The sequence below is a fragment of the Phodopus roborovskii genome, unplaced genomic scaffold (genome assembly GCF_943737965.1).
Source record: "Phodopus roborovskii unplaced genomic scaffold, PHOROB, whole genome shotgun sequence".
NCBI classification, from domain to species: Eukaryota; Metazoa; Chordata; class Mammalia; order Rodentia; family Cricetidae; genus Phodopus; species Phodopus roborovskii.
In genome coordinates this window covers 46475197-46493542 of record NW_026126511.1, presented here as the reverse complement: position 1 = coordinate 46493542, position 18346 = coordinate 46475197, and the positions used below count along the sequence as shown (strand labels likewise).

General features: G+C 48.4%; 1 protein-coding gene across 3 annotated transcripts in view; it reads right to left on the bottom strand.

The window, feature by feature from the left end:
- Dpysl2 (dihydropyrimidinase like 2) overlaps positions 1-18346 on the bottom strand; it is a 98564-nt gene that overhangs the window by 12382 nt on the left and 67836 nt on the right. For all 3 annotated transcript variants that reach the window (XM_051195471.1, XM_051195473.1, XM_051195472.1), the window contains exons 4-9: positions 16698-16862; positions 13176-13237; positions 12597-12677; positions 11847-11915; positions 7171-7291; positions 131-287 (exon numbers count right to left, since the gene is read on the bottom strand). In XM_051195471.1, the coding sequence (XP_051051428.1) occupies positions 131-287; positions 7171-7291; positions 11847-11915; positions 12597-12677; positions 13176-13237; positions 16698-16862 (655 nt within the window). The remainder of the gene's footprint in view (positions 1-130; positions 288-7170; positions 7292-11846; positions 11916-12596; positions 12678-13175; positions 13238-16697; positions 16863-18346) is intronic.

Here is an 18346-nt window from a genome sequence, read left to right as displayed (position 1 = left end):
TTATTAACCCCAACTTTGGTCAATAAAGGTCTATTTTTAAGCCTGTCCTCCACCACCATGTTGTCACCTACTGGAGATCTGGAGCACAGATCTCCTCAGTACAGATGGTGAATGAGTCACCAGTACTCACCAGGACAGCAAGGAGTTGAGAACGTCTGGAGTGGTTGGGTCCGGGCTCAAGGGAGGGGACGTGACAAAAGCAGCCGCCTTGGCCCAGTTCTTACTCCAATAATGAGAGCCATCAGTCCCCAAGCTGGCAGTGATGGGCTCACCATACACCACAGTCCCTGAGAACCAGAAACAAGTGGTTCAGTCTGGCACCCCAAGAACAAGACACGGCTCTTAGCAGACATTACGACATGCACTCCCTTCCTGGGGATACAGCCTCGTTTCAAAGGCAGCCAAGGACACCCAGCTAGCACACTAAGATGCCCTGCTCTGTGAACTCAACCCTCTCTCTCCTGAGGCAATCCTAAACACTATACATGTTACAGACTGCTGATCTCCAGCTCAGATGGTTTCCAACACCCAGGTCTCAGAACCGTCTAGAATCTTGTTTGGATGCTGAGTAGATTTAACCTTTATAACACAGAAGTTGTCCTCCTTGTTCACCCCGGCAGCCCCTTTCCACACACCCTTTACCATGTCTAGTACCAGCCACAGAACCGAAGTCACAAATGAAACCATGAGGCTGAGGAACCAGAGGGCAAATAGTGTCGGAATCTTCTAGAGATGCCAGGATGCCTAAGTGGTCACAGGAGGGGAGCCATCAATATCAGCCATCAGAGCCAAAACTGATTTAATGAGATCTACAGTTAGGCCCCTGGGGTTTCAGAGTCTCTAGAAGCCTGGCCTAACTTCATATGATATCCAAGAAAGAATGTCAGCTCTCTTGATGTCTAAGTGATGTCTTCTCTGTCCCTTCATGGGAGGCCAGACAAGTGGAGACCCTTACACTGCCTAATGTGCATCCTTGCGTGTTTTGAACATCTTCTCCCCTTAGCAGCCTCATCCCTTTTCCTAGCCCATTCCCACAGATTTTAGGTTTGTGTTTGCTTCCACAACTCCATCCATGCTCTGCGACACTGTGATGCCCATGGAGAGTGTAGACACTCCATCTTCACAGAACACACAATCCTTCTAAGAACCTCTAACATCATGTCTTCCATGTTCAAACAAACAACAACAACAAAATCTTCTCCCCAAACCTCACCTTTGTCCCTCATGAATTTTTATTTTATTTTTTATTGTTTTGGCCTAGCTGAGTCTGGCCTTGAACCCACTGTGTATGTGGCAGAAGATGATCCTCCTGTCTAGACTCTGGAGAGCTAAGATTATAGCATCCCCTTTAATGGCTCAGGCACCACCACATCCCTAAGCATTACATCCTACACCCAAATAATCACCTTCTTTCAAACTGTTGGACTCTGGTGACACCTCATGATCATTTTTCTGCCTGCACACAGTAGGTATTCAACACACCTAATGATCATGTTCCCACCTGCACAAAGTAAGTACTTAATGAATGTGTGTCGAGCCAACCTGATGTTTTACTAATTCAAGGCCCGGACGCTGGAACTTGCTCTCAAGTTACCCAAGTCCACCTGCGTCTCCTCTCATCACCCAGCCCAGCTTCTTTCCCCCAAACACATGACCCTCAATGCCAAACCCTTCTCAGTCAGGAATGTGTCTCCCTTCCCCTCCACAGTCCTCACAGAGGCTTATCACTGGATAATATTCCACAACACCCTCTTTGCCCAGACACTCAAAACTGGCTCCAGGGAGCTGCCCCCTCCTGCCTCAGGAATGTCACAAAGAAGTGGCTGTTCAGTTAGAGGGTATCGGGAGGCCACAAGCACGGCTGTCTCCCATCCACACTCGGTAACAGTCTCCAGGCGGGAGGGAGGCTTCTAGAACTGAGGGTAAGCATGCCCAGAAGGAGACCTCTGGAAGAAAGAGCCAGGAGAGGAACCCAGAATTCCTGACCAATAGGAAGCTCTGCCAACAGAAACTTGTACAAGCACACTGGGCACATGCCCCCAAATGGAGAAGGATCCAGAATGCCAAGGCCAGCTGTTATCTGTCCCTCAGGCCCCTTGAAAGATGCAGTGGCTGAGCAGGGGCAGCAGTGGCTCTGGTGGGAACTTCAACAGATCTGATGAAATTTAAACCCAATCTAGCCAGGTCTGCCAGCCCTGCTGTCCACTACCCACCCACCTCCACACAAACGACCCACAGCCCTCAGGGCATGCAGGTTTTGTCAATATAAAACAAATAATAACAATCAGAACAGCAATGGTGCTCAAAGGAGAAAAACAGCCCAGCTGTCTGCGAAATCCACATTCCCAGGATGCCCTGGAATTTGCCATCCTCTGCCCTGCTACTGAGTCTGCACTTCCATCCGGGCTTCGGAAATCTGACTGGGAGAGGCTGGTACTAATAACACATCGGTATGTTCATCCAAGGCTGGGGTGGGAGTGTCACTGCTTGGCAAGGGGCTGGGTCCCCTGCCCTCTGCTATTCTAGCCTTCTGACAGTGAATTCAGCCTTCAGCCCCTAGAAACCCCAGGACGATTCAGCTTCCAAAGTCACTGGGGACACATAATTTCTTCCTTAGACCATCACAGAGTGAGGACTCCTGGCCAACCCAAGATGGAGCCATGCAGAGACCTGGGGAGAATGTTCACATAATTTTTAATTTTTTTTTTCTATTCATGTATATGTATGTGTGCGCCTATGTAGGAATATGCAGATGTGAGTGTGTGTGCCAGCAGAGGCTAGATGGGTGCTGGGAACTGAGCAGTCTGGTCTTCCACAAAAGCAAGAATTTTTAACTGATGAGCCATGTCTCTAACTCCTGCTTTGCTCCAGGCAAACTTCCTGAGGGAGTCAGAGGTCCTTAGCAGTCTTTATTTCTATCTCTTCTAGCTCCACAAATTAGACTAGGGCCCATCATATCCAAGACCCCCCCCCCCGCCTTCAGGGCAGTGTGGTTCACACACTGGCCTCTACCCACCCCACACAGCCCCATTTCAGTGGCCCAGAGCCTTGCCATCAGCTCCTCTCTGTACCCCATAAACCCTGTGCTGGAGGAAGCCACGGACTGGCTTCCAGAGCTCAGTCAGACCACAGACATCAGTGAGTTGCTGTGTGCCAGCAATCATTACCACTAATAATAATAAACCACGAACAGCTTAATTGGCCTTTTTTATGCCGCTCTAAATACGCTGCTGATGCTTTCTTGGCGGTCGTTGTACTTTCACAATTCTCTTCTCCAGGGAAAGTCTAAACTAGAAGATGTGAGCCCCCAAGCCAGGCTCTGGCAGGCGCACTAGTCAGGCCAGGGATGCAGGGGACAGGCGGGTGATGCTTATTCCCAACCAGCCCAGGGCTGAGCACATTCACAAAGAATAGCTGCAAGCTGGGGCTGGGAGTGTTTGACAGCTCCAGACTCCGACAGTTCGTCATCTCCCATGAGGGAGAAGCGGAGCAAGAACAACGGAGAATCACATGTAGGGAGCTTAAAGCTCAGCCACAGAAGCCCAGGGAAATGAGACTGAGTGGAAAGACAGACAGACCCACACCACTCTGCCTCTCTCCTGGAGTGCTCAGGCTGCAGCCCCAGCTGCCTTCCGGCTACGCAATGAGATGTTGATAGCAAGAATGGTTCAGTTCTAAAGCAAACAAGTGGGGGGGGGGGTTGCACATGGGGTGGGGAGTTGCACACAGTGTTATCTCATTAGCCTGAAGTTCCTAGAATTGATTCTCTAATCTGAGGTAATTCGGGGACACTAATGATTATTCTTAGAATAAAGAAAATACATATAGTCCACGCCACAATGGCATGGTGAAATGCACAAAACACCATCGGGGGCCCTGAAGTCAAACACTTCTACAAGTCAAGGCTGGGATGTTGTATTTGATGCCATAGATCATTTTATAAAATTAACAGACAGAACGACACTGGTGCTGGGCAAAACAGCCACGAGGGACTATTTGTCCCTCAACAGCCATGACTATTTGAATGTGTCTGTCCCTTGGTTCTAAGGATGGGTAAGGAGGGGGTAAGAAGGACGCTCATGGTATGACATTAGAAGGTTCTGCCCAAAGGTTGCCACTCCCTCAGGAAGGTATCTGCAGCCACCCAGGGCTCCTCGTGTGAACAAAAGGCAGCCTGAAGGAGAAGTCCCACCATGGACACTCAGGGCAAACTGACGGCAGGTGGCTGGTTCTTCCCACTGGCTGGAAGACTGGGAACAGCAAGTTCAGTTTCTGTATTTCAATTCCTCTTGTGTGTCATGAGCTGACTGAATCAACCACTGTCTAAATTCTTGTTAACAATGAAACCCAAGCCAAGATTTGATGGTACAGCTATAACCCCAGCTACTTGAGAGGCTGGGGCAGGAGGATTACAAGTTCATGGCCACCCTGGGCAACATAGTGAGACCTTGCCTCCAAATACAAAATAAGATGAGGTCCCAAGATAGAGTTCAGAAAAAGAACACTTGTCCAGCATGTGCAAGGCCCTAGGTTTGAATCCTAGGAACACATAAAAATAAACTAGAAGGTGAGAAAGACAAGAAAAGGTTAAGATCTGGATAATGTATTCCATCCTGGTGTATTTTATTTCTCTCTCTGCACAGTAAGGCTGGTAAAGGGGTGTCCTGATACATGGCACAGAATAATGGTGACCACAGGTCACTCAGAAAAAGCAGGCTGCCATTGTGCTGCGTCTAGCTGCATGCAGCTACAGCCCTCACTGGCATCTCATATTTACCTCACTTCCCTATCTGCCCTAACATCTCCCACCTTGGACATGGGAGCAGAGGGTCTGCAGGTAGGGAGGTTTATGGCACATGGAGAGAAAGGGCTGTCAATGTGTACTAAGATTATTTGCTGTTCTGAGTCCTTCCCATACCATAAACCTCACAGGCTCTTTACCCTGTACTGTAATCCTGCCTGTCACAACAGCACTGGCCACTCCCCTCATGACTTTCTGCGCCTGCCTCACCCTCCATCCGAGGGCAGATGCTTGGGGTCAGGATCACTTTTGGTCCTGGCACTGAGGTCTGAAGTATCACCCAGGGAAAGCACAAGAACATCTTGTTCTTGTTGAACACATTCCAACTTAAACCATCATTTCATCCCTCAGTGGCAAGGGTGACTGGTTAGTGGACACATCCATACTTTCATTATCTCCTTTAAACACAAGCAACCCTCTGTGAGAAGAGCCACTATCATGGCTGTCCCTTTGCAATCAAGAAACAGACCTAGAGATGACAAGTCACATGGCTGAAGCATCATAGAGTAGGGTCTGATCCTCAGCAGTGTTATTAATCCCAGGGAATGAATCCTATCACAGCCTGCTACTGTTTCCTTCTTGGTTGTTCAAGAATATTTCTTTATTTCCCAGGGTCAGGCTCCAGTCTCGACCTGAACTAAGCCCCAACCCATTCAGACCACAAGAATTGCCTGTACTAAAACAACCCCCAAGTTGGTGAATCATTAATGTGGAGATTTGGAGCCTGAAGTTAAATGCCCAGTCATCGATCCCAGCTCTGCTCTGCCAAGGTGAGTCTATGAAGTTTTACACCGCGGACGGGAAGGCCACAATACATGTTTGCCGTATCTTATTCCTTACCATCAACAGGTGCAAAATGACCAGTAAAATACAAAATTAGTTGTCCACCATGTTCCCCCTTTTCAGACACTGTACCCATGATACATGGAAGCAGTAGCAACAAGATGGGTATGTGGTGTTGAAGGTGGACACCCAGCCACCTTACAAATGTGTCTGGGTGATAAAGGACCGCCTTCAGGGTCTCCTGAAAAGATAATTCAAGGCCAATGCTGACCAAACTCTGGATGCTTTTTTCAACAGGGAATAGCGGGACACACCCTAATTCCAGCACTCGGGAGGTGGAGGCAGTGGGATCAGAAGCTCTGGTCACCCAGTGCTACACAGTGAGTGCCAGGCCAGCCTGGGCTACATGAGTCCATGTCTGAAAATACCAAAATGATACCTACTATTACTGCTACTAAATAAAAGGCAATTTCTTCAAACAGCCAGGAGAGGGCAGGCTCTCAAAAAATTCATAGCCTAGCATCTGGTCAAATTGGCCCCCAGAAATCACAGGGTTGGTCTGGAAGCCATTTTGGGGACAGGCTAACTGAGTAGCCATGCACAATCTCTTCTGGAGCTTGTACCGAGTCGCCCACCAGTGAAAACATCTCACAGCCCTTATTGGTCCACACGGATCATACAGCAAAGTAGGAACAGCTGTCCAGAGAGAGAGAGAGAGAGAGAGAGAGAGAGAGAGAGAGAGAGAGAGAGAGAGAGAGAGAGAGAGAGGAGGAGAGCACCAGAGAGGAGGGAAAGCAGATAAATGGAGATACAAGTTGGAAAGATACACAAGAAGGTTGTGGAGACAGTAAGGAAGATAGGAATCCCTTAGCAATGTTCACTTCAGAGCAGGCTAAGGTTGCCATCAAAGCCGGTGCTCTACTTTCCAGCTCTGTATTCTGAGTTAACTCCTAAACAGAAAACATACAGTGGGATTAGCCATACTGATATAGCTCAGCAGGTGATAATGGAGCTGTTTATTCATAATATATAAGGTGCTCCTGGGACATCCCTGAGGGAAAGTGCCGGAAGCTACACTTAGTGAATTAGTTCCCAGGATTCATCTCAGGAAAGCTAGCTTCAGGCAGAAGGCATCCACAGTATACAGGCAGGGAGTAACTTGAGGTGCATAAACAGGTGTCCCACACAAGGCTCCTTCTGTCCCCCCAATAGAAATCCCCACCCAAGATGGAGGGAAGACAGGCTTTGCACAATAGCATTTCCCAGAGGGGTTCTGTAGCCAGTGAAAAGTGACGTAACCTATGTAACTAATTTGTTTACACAGAATCGCACTGAAAAATCAACTTATAGGGAGGGAGCTACCTGCCCACATGGCCTTGGCTTTAAATAGATACAAACAAGGCCACGGACATGGAACAAAGGGAGGAAACTAGAGCTCCCTGCTCTGTTGGGCTGCAATTAGGTTAATGCTGGATTGTGATAAAAGTGGCCCAGTTGGCATGAGGGTCGGAAAAAGAGGCTCCTCGGTGAGCAGGCTCCTTCCTTCCACCTGCCCACAGTTTGTCCAGAAGGCCCCAACAGCTCACCCTTCTTCCGTGCCTGGGCGATGACATCAGCCGCGCTCTTGCTCATCACTTTGGTGACATACAGGGGGCAGTTGGTCTGATTGGCAATGGTGATGGAGCGGTTAACAGCTTCAGCCTCAACCTGTGGGAGGGCAGACAAGCATGAGAGCCCGGCCCACCCTCAGGCCCATCTCAGCCTCATTCACCAACAGAGACAGATGGGTCCCCCAAGATTCTTTCCCAAGTGGCACCCAGTACATAGATTCTCAGGCCCCACCTAGACCCACACTAGTAACTCTGGAACAGAACCTAGCCAAGTGGATTGTAACCACCATGTGTGATCATTGGCAGAAAACGAGATATTCTGAAGAGATACTTGTGTCACTCCCTTTAGTTATCAAACTACTAAAACAATGGCCCCTAAGAAATTAGAATTTCCTAAGGAGAATTTCACGACGGAGAAAGAAACGCCTGAAGCTGGGTGCCTGCCAGAAGAGGATTTGTCTCAAGGAAGAACAATTCATTCAGTTCTGGCTTGACAGAGAACCTTTTAGGACAGCCCCAGCCAAGACAAGGATGGGTGGCAGGAAGCACAGGACTGCCTGGCTATGCATACTTCTTGCCTTCTATTTAAAAGCTGTTACGATTTTATTCATTTTAACTATGTGTCCAGCTATGTGTGGGTCTACGCACATGAGTCCGGTGCCAGTGGAGGCCAGGGGCTTTGGATCTTCCCAAAGCACAGGCAGTTGTAAGCTGCCTGGCATGGGTGTTGAGACCCAAATTCAAGTCCTTTGTAAAAGCAATGCGAGTTCTTGTGTACTCTTAGCTGCTGAGCCTGTATCTCCAGGCTGGCCAGGAACTCCTGATCCTGCTTCCTCGCCTCTTCACCATAGCCCACCAAGTGTGCCACCATGACCAGAAGCCTGCTGTTTAAACCTAAACTTTGTGTCAGGCCTCTGAAGACTGGCTTGCGTATCTCTCTGCTCCTCTTCCTAATGTGACTACACCGAACCTTTCTCTGCTGTTGGCAAATGGCTAATTTCTCTAATTCACCTAGTGAGGGATGGATAATCAAGCCAAGCTTGTTAGGGCTGCTAGCACCTAGGCGTTGCCCCTAACCCTGGTAATCATTTCACTTGCTCACATTTGAGAAGCACCATACATTCAAAGTCCCATTGAGGCTGACCTCAATGTGTCTATTCATTCTGCTCTCACAGTCCTGAGTGAGGACATTAGATGTTTGTGACTCTAGAGCTGAGTCTGCCAGATACGTGTGAGCCCAGCCAGCCTCACCCACAAAAAAACAAAAACAAGCTTCATGGGGCTCCAGAACATCAGCACGTTCTCTCAGCGTGGCTGGTCAGTCACAGCCTGGTACTACCCCCAGCACAGATGATACACACACAAATCAACCATCTGGCTCTTTATATCCGATCCTCGGAGAATGGGATTTCCAGTCCCACTTCATGGCTGGTGAACACCCAACCAGGAAAGTCACCTGTGTGGAGGTCCATGTTATGTACAACAATGTGTGTTCACCACAAAAGATGAAGCCTACTCAAAGCAGATCCCAAAAGACCACTGCCAAATCCTAAGGCGACACTGTGGTGTAAACTCTGGCAAGTGAGAAGGGGGTCTTATTCTTTCTCTACCCACCATGCCCCATTCCTAACATCCTCAAAGCACAGCTGGTACCCACTAGATGCTCAAAACTCATCGCTGCACAAACAAATGGCTTCATCTTATTAATGCCACTTTAAAAGCCAGGCTGTCACTTCTCACAGGAGAGAGCTGCACTCTTCAATGAGTTGACTTGACTTGTTCTGTTTCCATGGGAGCATGGCAGGGTTGGGGTCTGTTGCTGTTCTAAGTGCTCATTCCAGCGAGGGAGACCAAGCCTCTCTCACACTCAGCTTCTGTGTATCAACTATGTGAAGAGAGTCTACAAATCCACAGGAAAACAGCAGCTTCAAAAACACTCCCCCAAACACTCAGATGTTTCCCATTCCAGGGATGGCTGAAGGGAGCCTCCCTCTTGCTCCCTGGCCTCCTTCCCTTCCCTGGAGCCTCCTGCTGGGCTGACAGCTCCGAAGTGTGAATGAAAGGGACTCCAAGATGCTTAACACTTCACAGGGATGCCAGAAACAACCCTATTGATGTCCCAGCACAGACCCTTCACAAAGGGACAGACACACTATAAATAATCACTGGGGCTACAGGCCTGCCCTCAGTAAAGCGGGGTGTGCAATAGCTCTAATTAAGAGGCCAAATGGGACTGGCTTCGCTAAAACTAGTGAAGAAAGCTCCTGGTCCCAGGGGTCTGTCTGGATTTGCATGCACACTGTGAATGGAATTTAGACTCCATCTGGCCCCACAAAGTGGCCTGAAACTGGACAGAGGCCAAACTAAAATGCTAGCTCTCTGGAAGAAGAGGGTATTTAAACCTCACTCTCCATCGTCCATTCAGAACACTCCAGTCGCTGATCCGCCGGCAGATACTGTTGTCTGTGCCAGAACACCACAGGGAAATGACCTATCCAGGGACCCACAGCAGAGTCCAGACAGGCATTCTCTGGATAACCCCTCCCACCTCGGCAACCTGCACCACTCAGTCACATATCCTGAGGCCCAGCTGGGACGGTCACTCTGATGGCGTCACCGCACACATCTGAGTATCCACTATCTTCACAGGCCCCAGGCTCTGACAGCTGCCCCTTGCCGGGAGCCAGTCACAGTCTAGCCTACATACATACTTCCTGTCTGCCTCTCTGTCACCAGCTCTCATTCCCTCTCAGAGAGGGAATGCCCCTCTCAGCTCACTGCTGAGGACCAGGCACTGCTGTGATCAGAATGCATGCTGCTCCCTCTGTACCACCTCAGACAGGCGATCCCTAGAGTCCTACATTCTTACCAATCTCCCCTTTTCCATCTTCGTAGCTAAAAACCAGGGGGATCCTACTGCGCTACCTACATGGCAGGCTGCAAAGAGAACACACAGCAGCAGGAAGGCATTCTGCAAAGCTCAGATGCAAACTGGCTATCACGGCACTAGTCACAACAGAGACCACATGAACGTCAAGTCACTGTCTTCTTCCTGAGAAGTCGGCTTCTTCCTGAGGGGGCTATACTGCAAAGGCCACTCAGAATGGTCCCATGTTTGAGTCTCTGTGTTGCTATGTTGCTACGCCAGAGTTTAACCTGCAACAGACTGAGCTTGGCAGGCTAAACACTCATCACCCAAAGGGACTGTAAAAGTGAAGGGCCTGGAGTCCTAGCTCTATTCTGCCAGCCCCTCTCTCCCTCTCTACCCCCTCCCTCCCTCCCTTCCTTCCTCCCTCCCATTGCCCTATATCTGGCCTCAACTCACAGTACTGTCAGGGTGAAATTACTCAGGGCATCATCAAGCTCAGAGGCTGGTATAAGTTGGGCACCTCCAAACCAGCTGGAAAGCCTAGTCCCACCATGGTATTCTCCCAGCCCTGCTGGCCCTCAGGGGATGTCCATAACTGGCCCCTTGGCACTTTGCAGTTCTGTATGACAATGGCCAAAGAGAAGACCCCTATGCTGAGCTATACACAAACAGGTTTACATTTTCTGTTTAAAGGCTCAATCAGAACGGTGCTCCCTGATAGCTATCTCCTTCTGGTAGACACATGGGCATCCTTCCTGTTTCCGTGCTTTGTTCTGGCAAGCTCTGGGATCTGGTGACCCCACTTACCAAACATCCCCCTCTGATCTGTTTCTGGAAGGCACACCTTAAATATAGAGCCTCCATCCTGCCAGGTCCCCGAGGGTCTCCTCTTAACCTCTAACACATCTTTACAGTAATCTAGAATGTTCCTTGAAGAACTCCCTGAGATTTGTCAGATGGCTGTTAGACTGACCTTTACCCTTCCTGAAGGACTAGACTCTGTGTGGTGGTTTGAAAAAATGAAAAATGGACCCAAAGGGAATGGCACTATTTGGAGGTGCAGCCTTGTTGAAGGAAGCGTGCCACTGTGGGGGCGGGCTCTGAGGTCTCTGTTGCTCAAGCTTCCCTCAGTGTGACTTCTGGTCCACTTCCCATTGCCTGCAAGATGTAGCACACTCAGCCCCAGCACCACATCTGCCTGCACGCCGCCACCACGCTCTCTACTATGATGCTAATGGTCTGAACCTCCGAAACTGTAAGTGAGCTACCACAACGAAATGTTTTCCTTATGAGTCGCCGTGGTCATGGTGTCTCCTCACAGCAATAAAACCCTAACTAAGACACTCTGTATAGTACTATAAGGTGAAAACTCTAGTGGTGAAGACTCCATTTCCCACAACATGATGCATGCAGCCTCTGGATTACAAGCCCCATGGTCTAGTGTGGTAACTTTGTGCTTTCACCCCGGGCTAATCCTGCTCAGTCGTCAATGGTTCTGTTCACTAGGCCCTACTACTGAGTGTGCTGCACTGAATGAAGATGCCGCATGTGTGTTTAAGAAATGTAAAAGAGCTTTGTGACTCCATTCTACATTTGGGGGGCCTGGTGATATTGTTGGTGGGTATGCACATGCTCACACATGCACACACGTGTCTTTGAAAGACCAGTGTGCATCCAAAAAGCCCCACTATCAACAGGTACTGGGGGAGGGTGGGGTTGGGGTTGGTGCTCTCTACAGAGAGTCTGAGACATCATGTCACACATTCCCCTCCCAGATGTTCACCTCCTCTGGTCGGCTCAGCACATGTCCCTCAGGGCCCGTGATGCCCAGATCCAGGATCCTCTGCTGTTCCTGTAATGTGTAAAAGAAGCCAAGTGGTCAGAGGATGTGGGTCTCAGGTGACTGATGGCTGGGCAGAGACCTGGGCAAAAAGTTCCTGAACAAGAAGTATAGTGAGCCCTGTCAGATACAGTGTCATTCCAGAGCTGAGAAACAGAAGGGGTCACTGCAATAATCCCATGGCAAATCCACTAGAGTGATGATTCTCAACCTGTGGGTCTGGACCCCTTTGGGGGTCACTGGATATCCTGCACATCAGATATTTACATTATGATTCATAACAGTAGCAAGATTACAAAGTATCAATGAAATAATTTTATGGTTGGAGATCACCACAACCCGAGGAACTGTATTAAAGGGTCTCAGCATTAGGAGGATAGAGAACCTTCCCTGGGGAAGCTGAAAGTAGAGGCCCTCCTGGTCCACAGCACAGTACATGATGATGCCCAGGTGTGAGCCGGGGGTTGGGCTCCATCCAGAACAGCTGCATTGCAGTGCCAAGGGAAAGGGCCTTTCTAGAATTGGAATCAGCCACATGCCCTAAGAACACTAGCAAAAGATCACTAACAGAGCCCCAGTAACAGAACACCAGTCCTCTGGATTCCCACACTGGTGTTCAGCTCCCAAAGCTGTCCTATATTCTTGGTTTGCTTTCCTCGAGATGAAGAAAATATGAGAGGAAGAGTCCCATACCTCTGCAATGATGTCACCATTCTCTGCGTGGACTTGAGCTATGGCACCGATATCCCGGATCACGCTCAGCACTTCATAGATCTGAGGAAGAGGAGGGTGATCTCAGAGACCAGAACCTGAATCCTCCGGGCCAAAGGAAATCCCCTTGGTGGGGGAGAAATGGCTTCCAGGTTGCTCTAGTAGGCCAGGCTTAGCAATATGCTCAAGGGGACTGCTCCTGGCCACCCTGCCATTCGCAGAGGCAGCCCAACCAAGAGGGCAGGAGAGAGGTGTGAGAAGCAGGGGATGACAGCTCTGCACACGTGTGATGAGGGGCTCTCAGTACTGACTAACTCCAGGACGCATGTCAGTACTAACTCCAGGACACACCGTATCCTAAGTAGAGGTTACAAGGTTGGATTCCAGAGTCTGGTGGAGCATGACCCCATCAAAGGCCACTTCCATCAAGAACCAACTGTCAGCCATGTCCCATTAACCTATGAGGGAGCCGTAACACTCACAGAAGAATGTTTCCCCAGATGGCAGTGGTGAGCAGACTAAACAATGCAGGTGTCTACGCAGGAAGGCTGGCTTTCTTACCTGGGAATCTGTCAGCTGGAATCGATCTTTGAAAGCCATGTACACGAGGAAGGAGTTTACCCCTAGGGACAGATGAAGAAGGGAAGCAGATACATGAGTTTTAATAGAGAAGCCCAAACCAGACAATCTATGGGTGTGCGCCTGTGCATATCTGTGCAGGAGGAGGGGGTACCGAGGGGACAAGAGAAGAGAATAAGAGATGGATAAGAGAATAAGAGATGGATACACCATGAGAACAGAGCAGCCTCGTGCCTGTCATCCCAGGTACTAGGGAAGCTGAAATGGGGAATCACGTTTCCAATGCCTGCATGAGCTCAAGGCAGCATAGGGAGCTTAGAGAGACCCTGCCTCAAAAAATAAAACCACACAGGGCTGGTACACAGCTCAGGAGCGTTTCATCTCTAGTGTCACACAGTTAAAGAGGAAAAAGCATGACAAAGACAGACAGACAACAGAGACAGAATGACAAAGCAAATGAGAAGAGCTAGGAATAGGATTTCTGGATATTGTTGTTAGGGTTCTTATGGTTTTCCTGTTTGGGAACTTTAAAAATCCATCGAAATTAAAACCTGCGGTGTGAATCCACTCTCACAGCAGCATGACTCACAACAATCAGAAGGTGGAACCCCACCCCACCACCCAGTGAGTGTCAGTGAGTGAACAGACACAAAATGAGGTCTCTGTGTCAGCTGGAACACCATCCAGCCTTACAAAGGAAATTTAGCTGCATGTGACAATGGGGATGAACACAGAAGCCGTCCTACTGAGTGAAATATACCAGTTTCGAAAGATAGGCGCTGCAAAACCCACGTGCAGGAGGGACAGAGCAGTCAGTGACATGAAGAGGCAAAACCCCTCGTGTAGGAGGGTCACAGAGCAATCCGTACCACAGAGGGCAGGACGGAGTTGCCTGGGCCAGAGGAAAGGGATGGGGATTACAGAGACAGATTTTCATATTAGCAAGATGAAGCATTCTAGAGGTGGATAGTGGTGACGGTGTGGGGAGCTTTTTATTGCATTATTTGCGCATGCAAGCGTGTGTGTGTGTGTGTGTGTGTGTGTGTGTGTGTGTGTGTGTACTTGTGTCACAGCATGCACTTGGAGGTCAAAGTACAACTTGTGGGGAGTCAGTTCTCTCCTTCTACCATGTGTGCACTGTGAATCAAATTCAGGTCATCAATTTGGATGGATTAGAATCAAGGTGAAAGTTGAGTGAGTCTACTCAGCGCACCCTTAGAAGTGATTCAAACTGTGCATCTTGAGCTGGAGACACAGCCCAAAGGTTAAGAGCACTGGCTGCTTTTCTAGAGGATCCAAGTTTGGTTCCCAGCACCACATGGCAGCTTATAACTGTCTATGACTCCAGCCCCAGGGGAACAAATGGCCTCTTCTGGCTTCTGCAGGCCCCAGGCACCCACACAGGTGCACAGACATACATGCGAGCAAAACACTCATACTCATATAATAAAACAAATGAATAGTTTTTTTTTTCAAAAAATAGTCTTTTGATATACATATGTATATATAAAAATGTATCATTTTTTAAAAAGCTTTCTTAAAACAAGTATTTATTCTGACAGTGACAAGAAAATGAATTACAAACTTCTGACTATGAAAAGTGGCTTTTCTTTGGCAACTAGTACTGGATTTTAAGAAACATTTTTAATAAGAAAAAACCCATTAGTTTGGCAAGCAGCTGTCCATCTTGGAGTTCTTGCCTTCCTGAGGCACCAGACCAAATATCCCTGTTCAAGAGCCATCACAGTCCTAAACAATCGTCTTGACAACCTCAGAGCCTTGGAGCTTAATTCAAGCCACCTGGGGATGCTGGAAGCTGACTGTGCTGAAGGCCTCTGGGCATCCCAGTTTTTCACTCCACACCAGGCAACAGTTGCCAGGCAACCGGCCTAGCCTGATTTGGGATAGAATGACCCTAAGAATTGGAAGTTAAAATCCAACAGCATCTGGGTATTCTTAAGAACTGAGAACAACCATAGCTAGAAGCCAGAAATGCCAGAAGTGTGTTTGGAGGCTCACTGGTTCCGAAATTTTAGGGTTACCTCCTCAGAGGTAGGGAACACCTTACACATCACATGGCCATTAAGGGAAAGCTGTTGTCTCCCAGCTGGAAAAAAAAAATGAGATCTACTTCTGGATGGAGATGAATCACTGTGTCCTCTCTTAAGAGGGAATCGCCTGGCAAAGGGACCACCCTTCGGGAAGGAAGGCAGGTTGACCTTAAGTCATGCCAAAAAAAAAAAAAAAAAAAAAAAAAAAAAAGGAGGAATAATTATCCTTTAAAGAGGTAATGGACTTTTCCATCCTAGAATTTCAGCTCCCTCATGTAGTAGGCTTCAGGGCCACAGCCATGAGGCTCCATACGTCTGCCGATTTTCTGAATTACTCAGAGAAATGTAACTTCTTTCTATCTCTTTTCAAAGCCTGCCTTCTCTAACACCATGGGCTTTGCTGCCTCTCCAGCTCTCCTCCCTGCCTCGTGTCTACGTGGCTGCCATGTGGCTGACCTCATGCCAAACAGCATGATCTTTTCTCTCTCCCTCCCTCCTCCAGGCAACTTATCTACCTTTGAGCTTTTTCCTATTAAAATGGTCCTTGCGTGTCAAAAAAGAAAAAAAAAAGAAAAAAAAAAAAAAGAGTCTGCGGGGTTGGGGATGGAATGGGTGGTTAACTCCAAGCTAGGAAGAAACTTATCTCAGTCCAATATTCGCACAACAGATTATCAAATTATTAAAATTCAAGGTTTACATGAATTGCTAACATCACACAGCTGGTCTGTGGGCAAGCTGGCTTCCCATCCCTGAGGTTTATATGAGATATGTGGATGCTTTCCTATCAGCTTCTACACCTAGATACTTGCTTTACCTTTTCATTCAGAGTGCATACTGTTTCTGACTCTGAACTGCTAAGAACAAAACAATTAGTAGTACTTCCCCACAAATCAAGACCCCATGATATCAAAGAGTGACTCCTAGAACCTAATCCACAGCCAAGCTGAAGGGGGCCCAGGAAACCCATGTGATTCAACTCCACAACCTGAGCCCCCAGTCTCCTGTGGACAGGAGTCCTGGAGCACCTCAAAGTACATGAAGATTCCTCTGGCCTCCCTGAGAGCCCTTCGTCCCTTCCCTGGGATTCTCTGAAGCAGAAAGGGCCCTTCAACTTGTCCCAGGTTTGAAGAGTCTCATCACCTCCTCAACTAGCCTCATTCTTGCAGGTTTGTGTGGTATGTTTGCCCCCAAACTCCAAAGACAAACCCACTGCCTTACTGGGCCTTAGAGGGCCAATTACTCCTTGAAACCACATCCCTCAAGCCTGTAGGATGCTGTTACACAAGAATGCACCCCAGGGGAAGCCACACTGTCTTATTCATATAAGGTCATGCCCCCACAGTGGACTAGGGCCCCTGTAATCAGTATAAGCTGTAGCCTAAAACCCCCATTGCTTGCTGGAGGAAGGCTTCAAGTTAGGACAAAGCATCTGCAGTGGAGTCGCAAGACCTACCATGGTCCTTCACCAGAGCTTCCATCTCCTCCTGGATACCCTTGTGCCACTCGGTGATGTCCACATGCAGAGAATAGTCACAGCAGGACTTGCTGTCCGCCCACTCCCTCCATTGATCAAAGGCGGCCAGTAGGCTTGTCCCGGGCTCAGGAACAACATGGTCAACTAGGAAGGAAGAGACATTTGTCGTCATCATTGGAGACTCATGAGCAGGTATTTACCCACTTGAACCCTGAACCAAGCCTCCTGGGTTCCCACTGGAGACAGTGTCTCTCCAACAATGTCTCGGAATGCACTTAAGCCAGCTGAGTGCCCAACAGGGAGGAACTGCACACAAGTGAAACCGTGCATCAACTACTCAGATCCCATTTATCAAATCTGAGTCCCTGAGTCCCTGGGCACATTCCGAGGACAAGGAGTCCTTATGGACAATGACAGTGTCACAGGGCTGGCTAGAGGAGCCAAACCCTTCTTTGTGTTACTAGTGCCATGAGACACCCCAGTAGACAGCCAGGCTTCAGAGAGGCTGGAGTGGGGCCATGTACGATGGGCCTTTGCAAACCAGCCAGCAGCTCCCCCCCCCCCCGCCCCTCCTGGCTACTCAGGTTTCTGCGGTGTAATTCCACTCCGTAATTTAAGGGCAATCTTTCATCTTAAGAGTTTAAAACATTTTGAAGCTGATCTTGCTGTAATATTATTACTAAGGGCAGCTGATATTTAGGACAAAGAGCATGAACTCAGGCTGCTTCCTTTGTTCCCTGGCTCCAACAGTTGCCCGCAGGTACACCTGGGTATATGGCTCTGCTGCCCTAAGTCTTGGTGCTGCTTTTAAAGGGGATTGCATTACCTACAGACTTTGTTAGAAAGATCACACACAGACAGAATGTCTATCAACCTTAACAACACTCCTTGACTTAAAGCCTCCAGTGCCTTCCTTGTGAACTGAAAATATAGTTTTCAGTCCCCAACAAGCTCTGCAGGAGCCTGCTAGCCTCCACAACAGGACCCTGAGCCATCTCTGTCTTGCCCACTATCTCCAGCTGAATAAGCTATCTTTCAGTTGCTATATCGGGATGCTTCTTCTCACCCCAGGGCCTTTGCACATGCCATTATTTCTCATAGGTTCCCTGGAGAGTTCTGCCTGGCTTCCTTGATGACATGAGGTTTCCTGGAACTATTATCACTCATCTTTTGTGCGCCCATGCACACACACACACACACACACACACACACACACACACACACACACACACCAAAGCACTGAGATTCAAATTGAAATAGTTGTCCGAGATTCAATCAAATTCATGCAACAATAAGGAAAAGGCTCAGGGCTCCGGACTCCTAAAGCAATGAACTATTTTTCCAAAACAGAATATTAGATTTCTTATGCTCAGGATCAAAACTTTCAGATATACCTACATTGTGATAGGCTTGACTTGGCTTCATACATATCAGAGATAGGATCACCAGATATAGCAGTTACCCCTGCATGATCAGTACAAATTACATGCATGTATTGAATGTCACATTGCACCCTGTAAGCTAATATCATTACTAGATAGCAGTTAAAATAAATGTATTTTGAAACATGCTTCTAAGGTCTTTTGAGAGAACCCCCCACCCCCACCCCTGGCACTTGTTCACTGGGG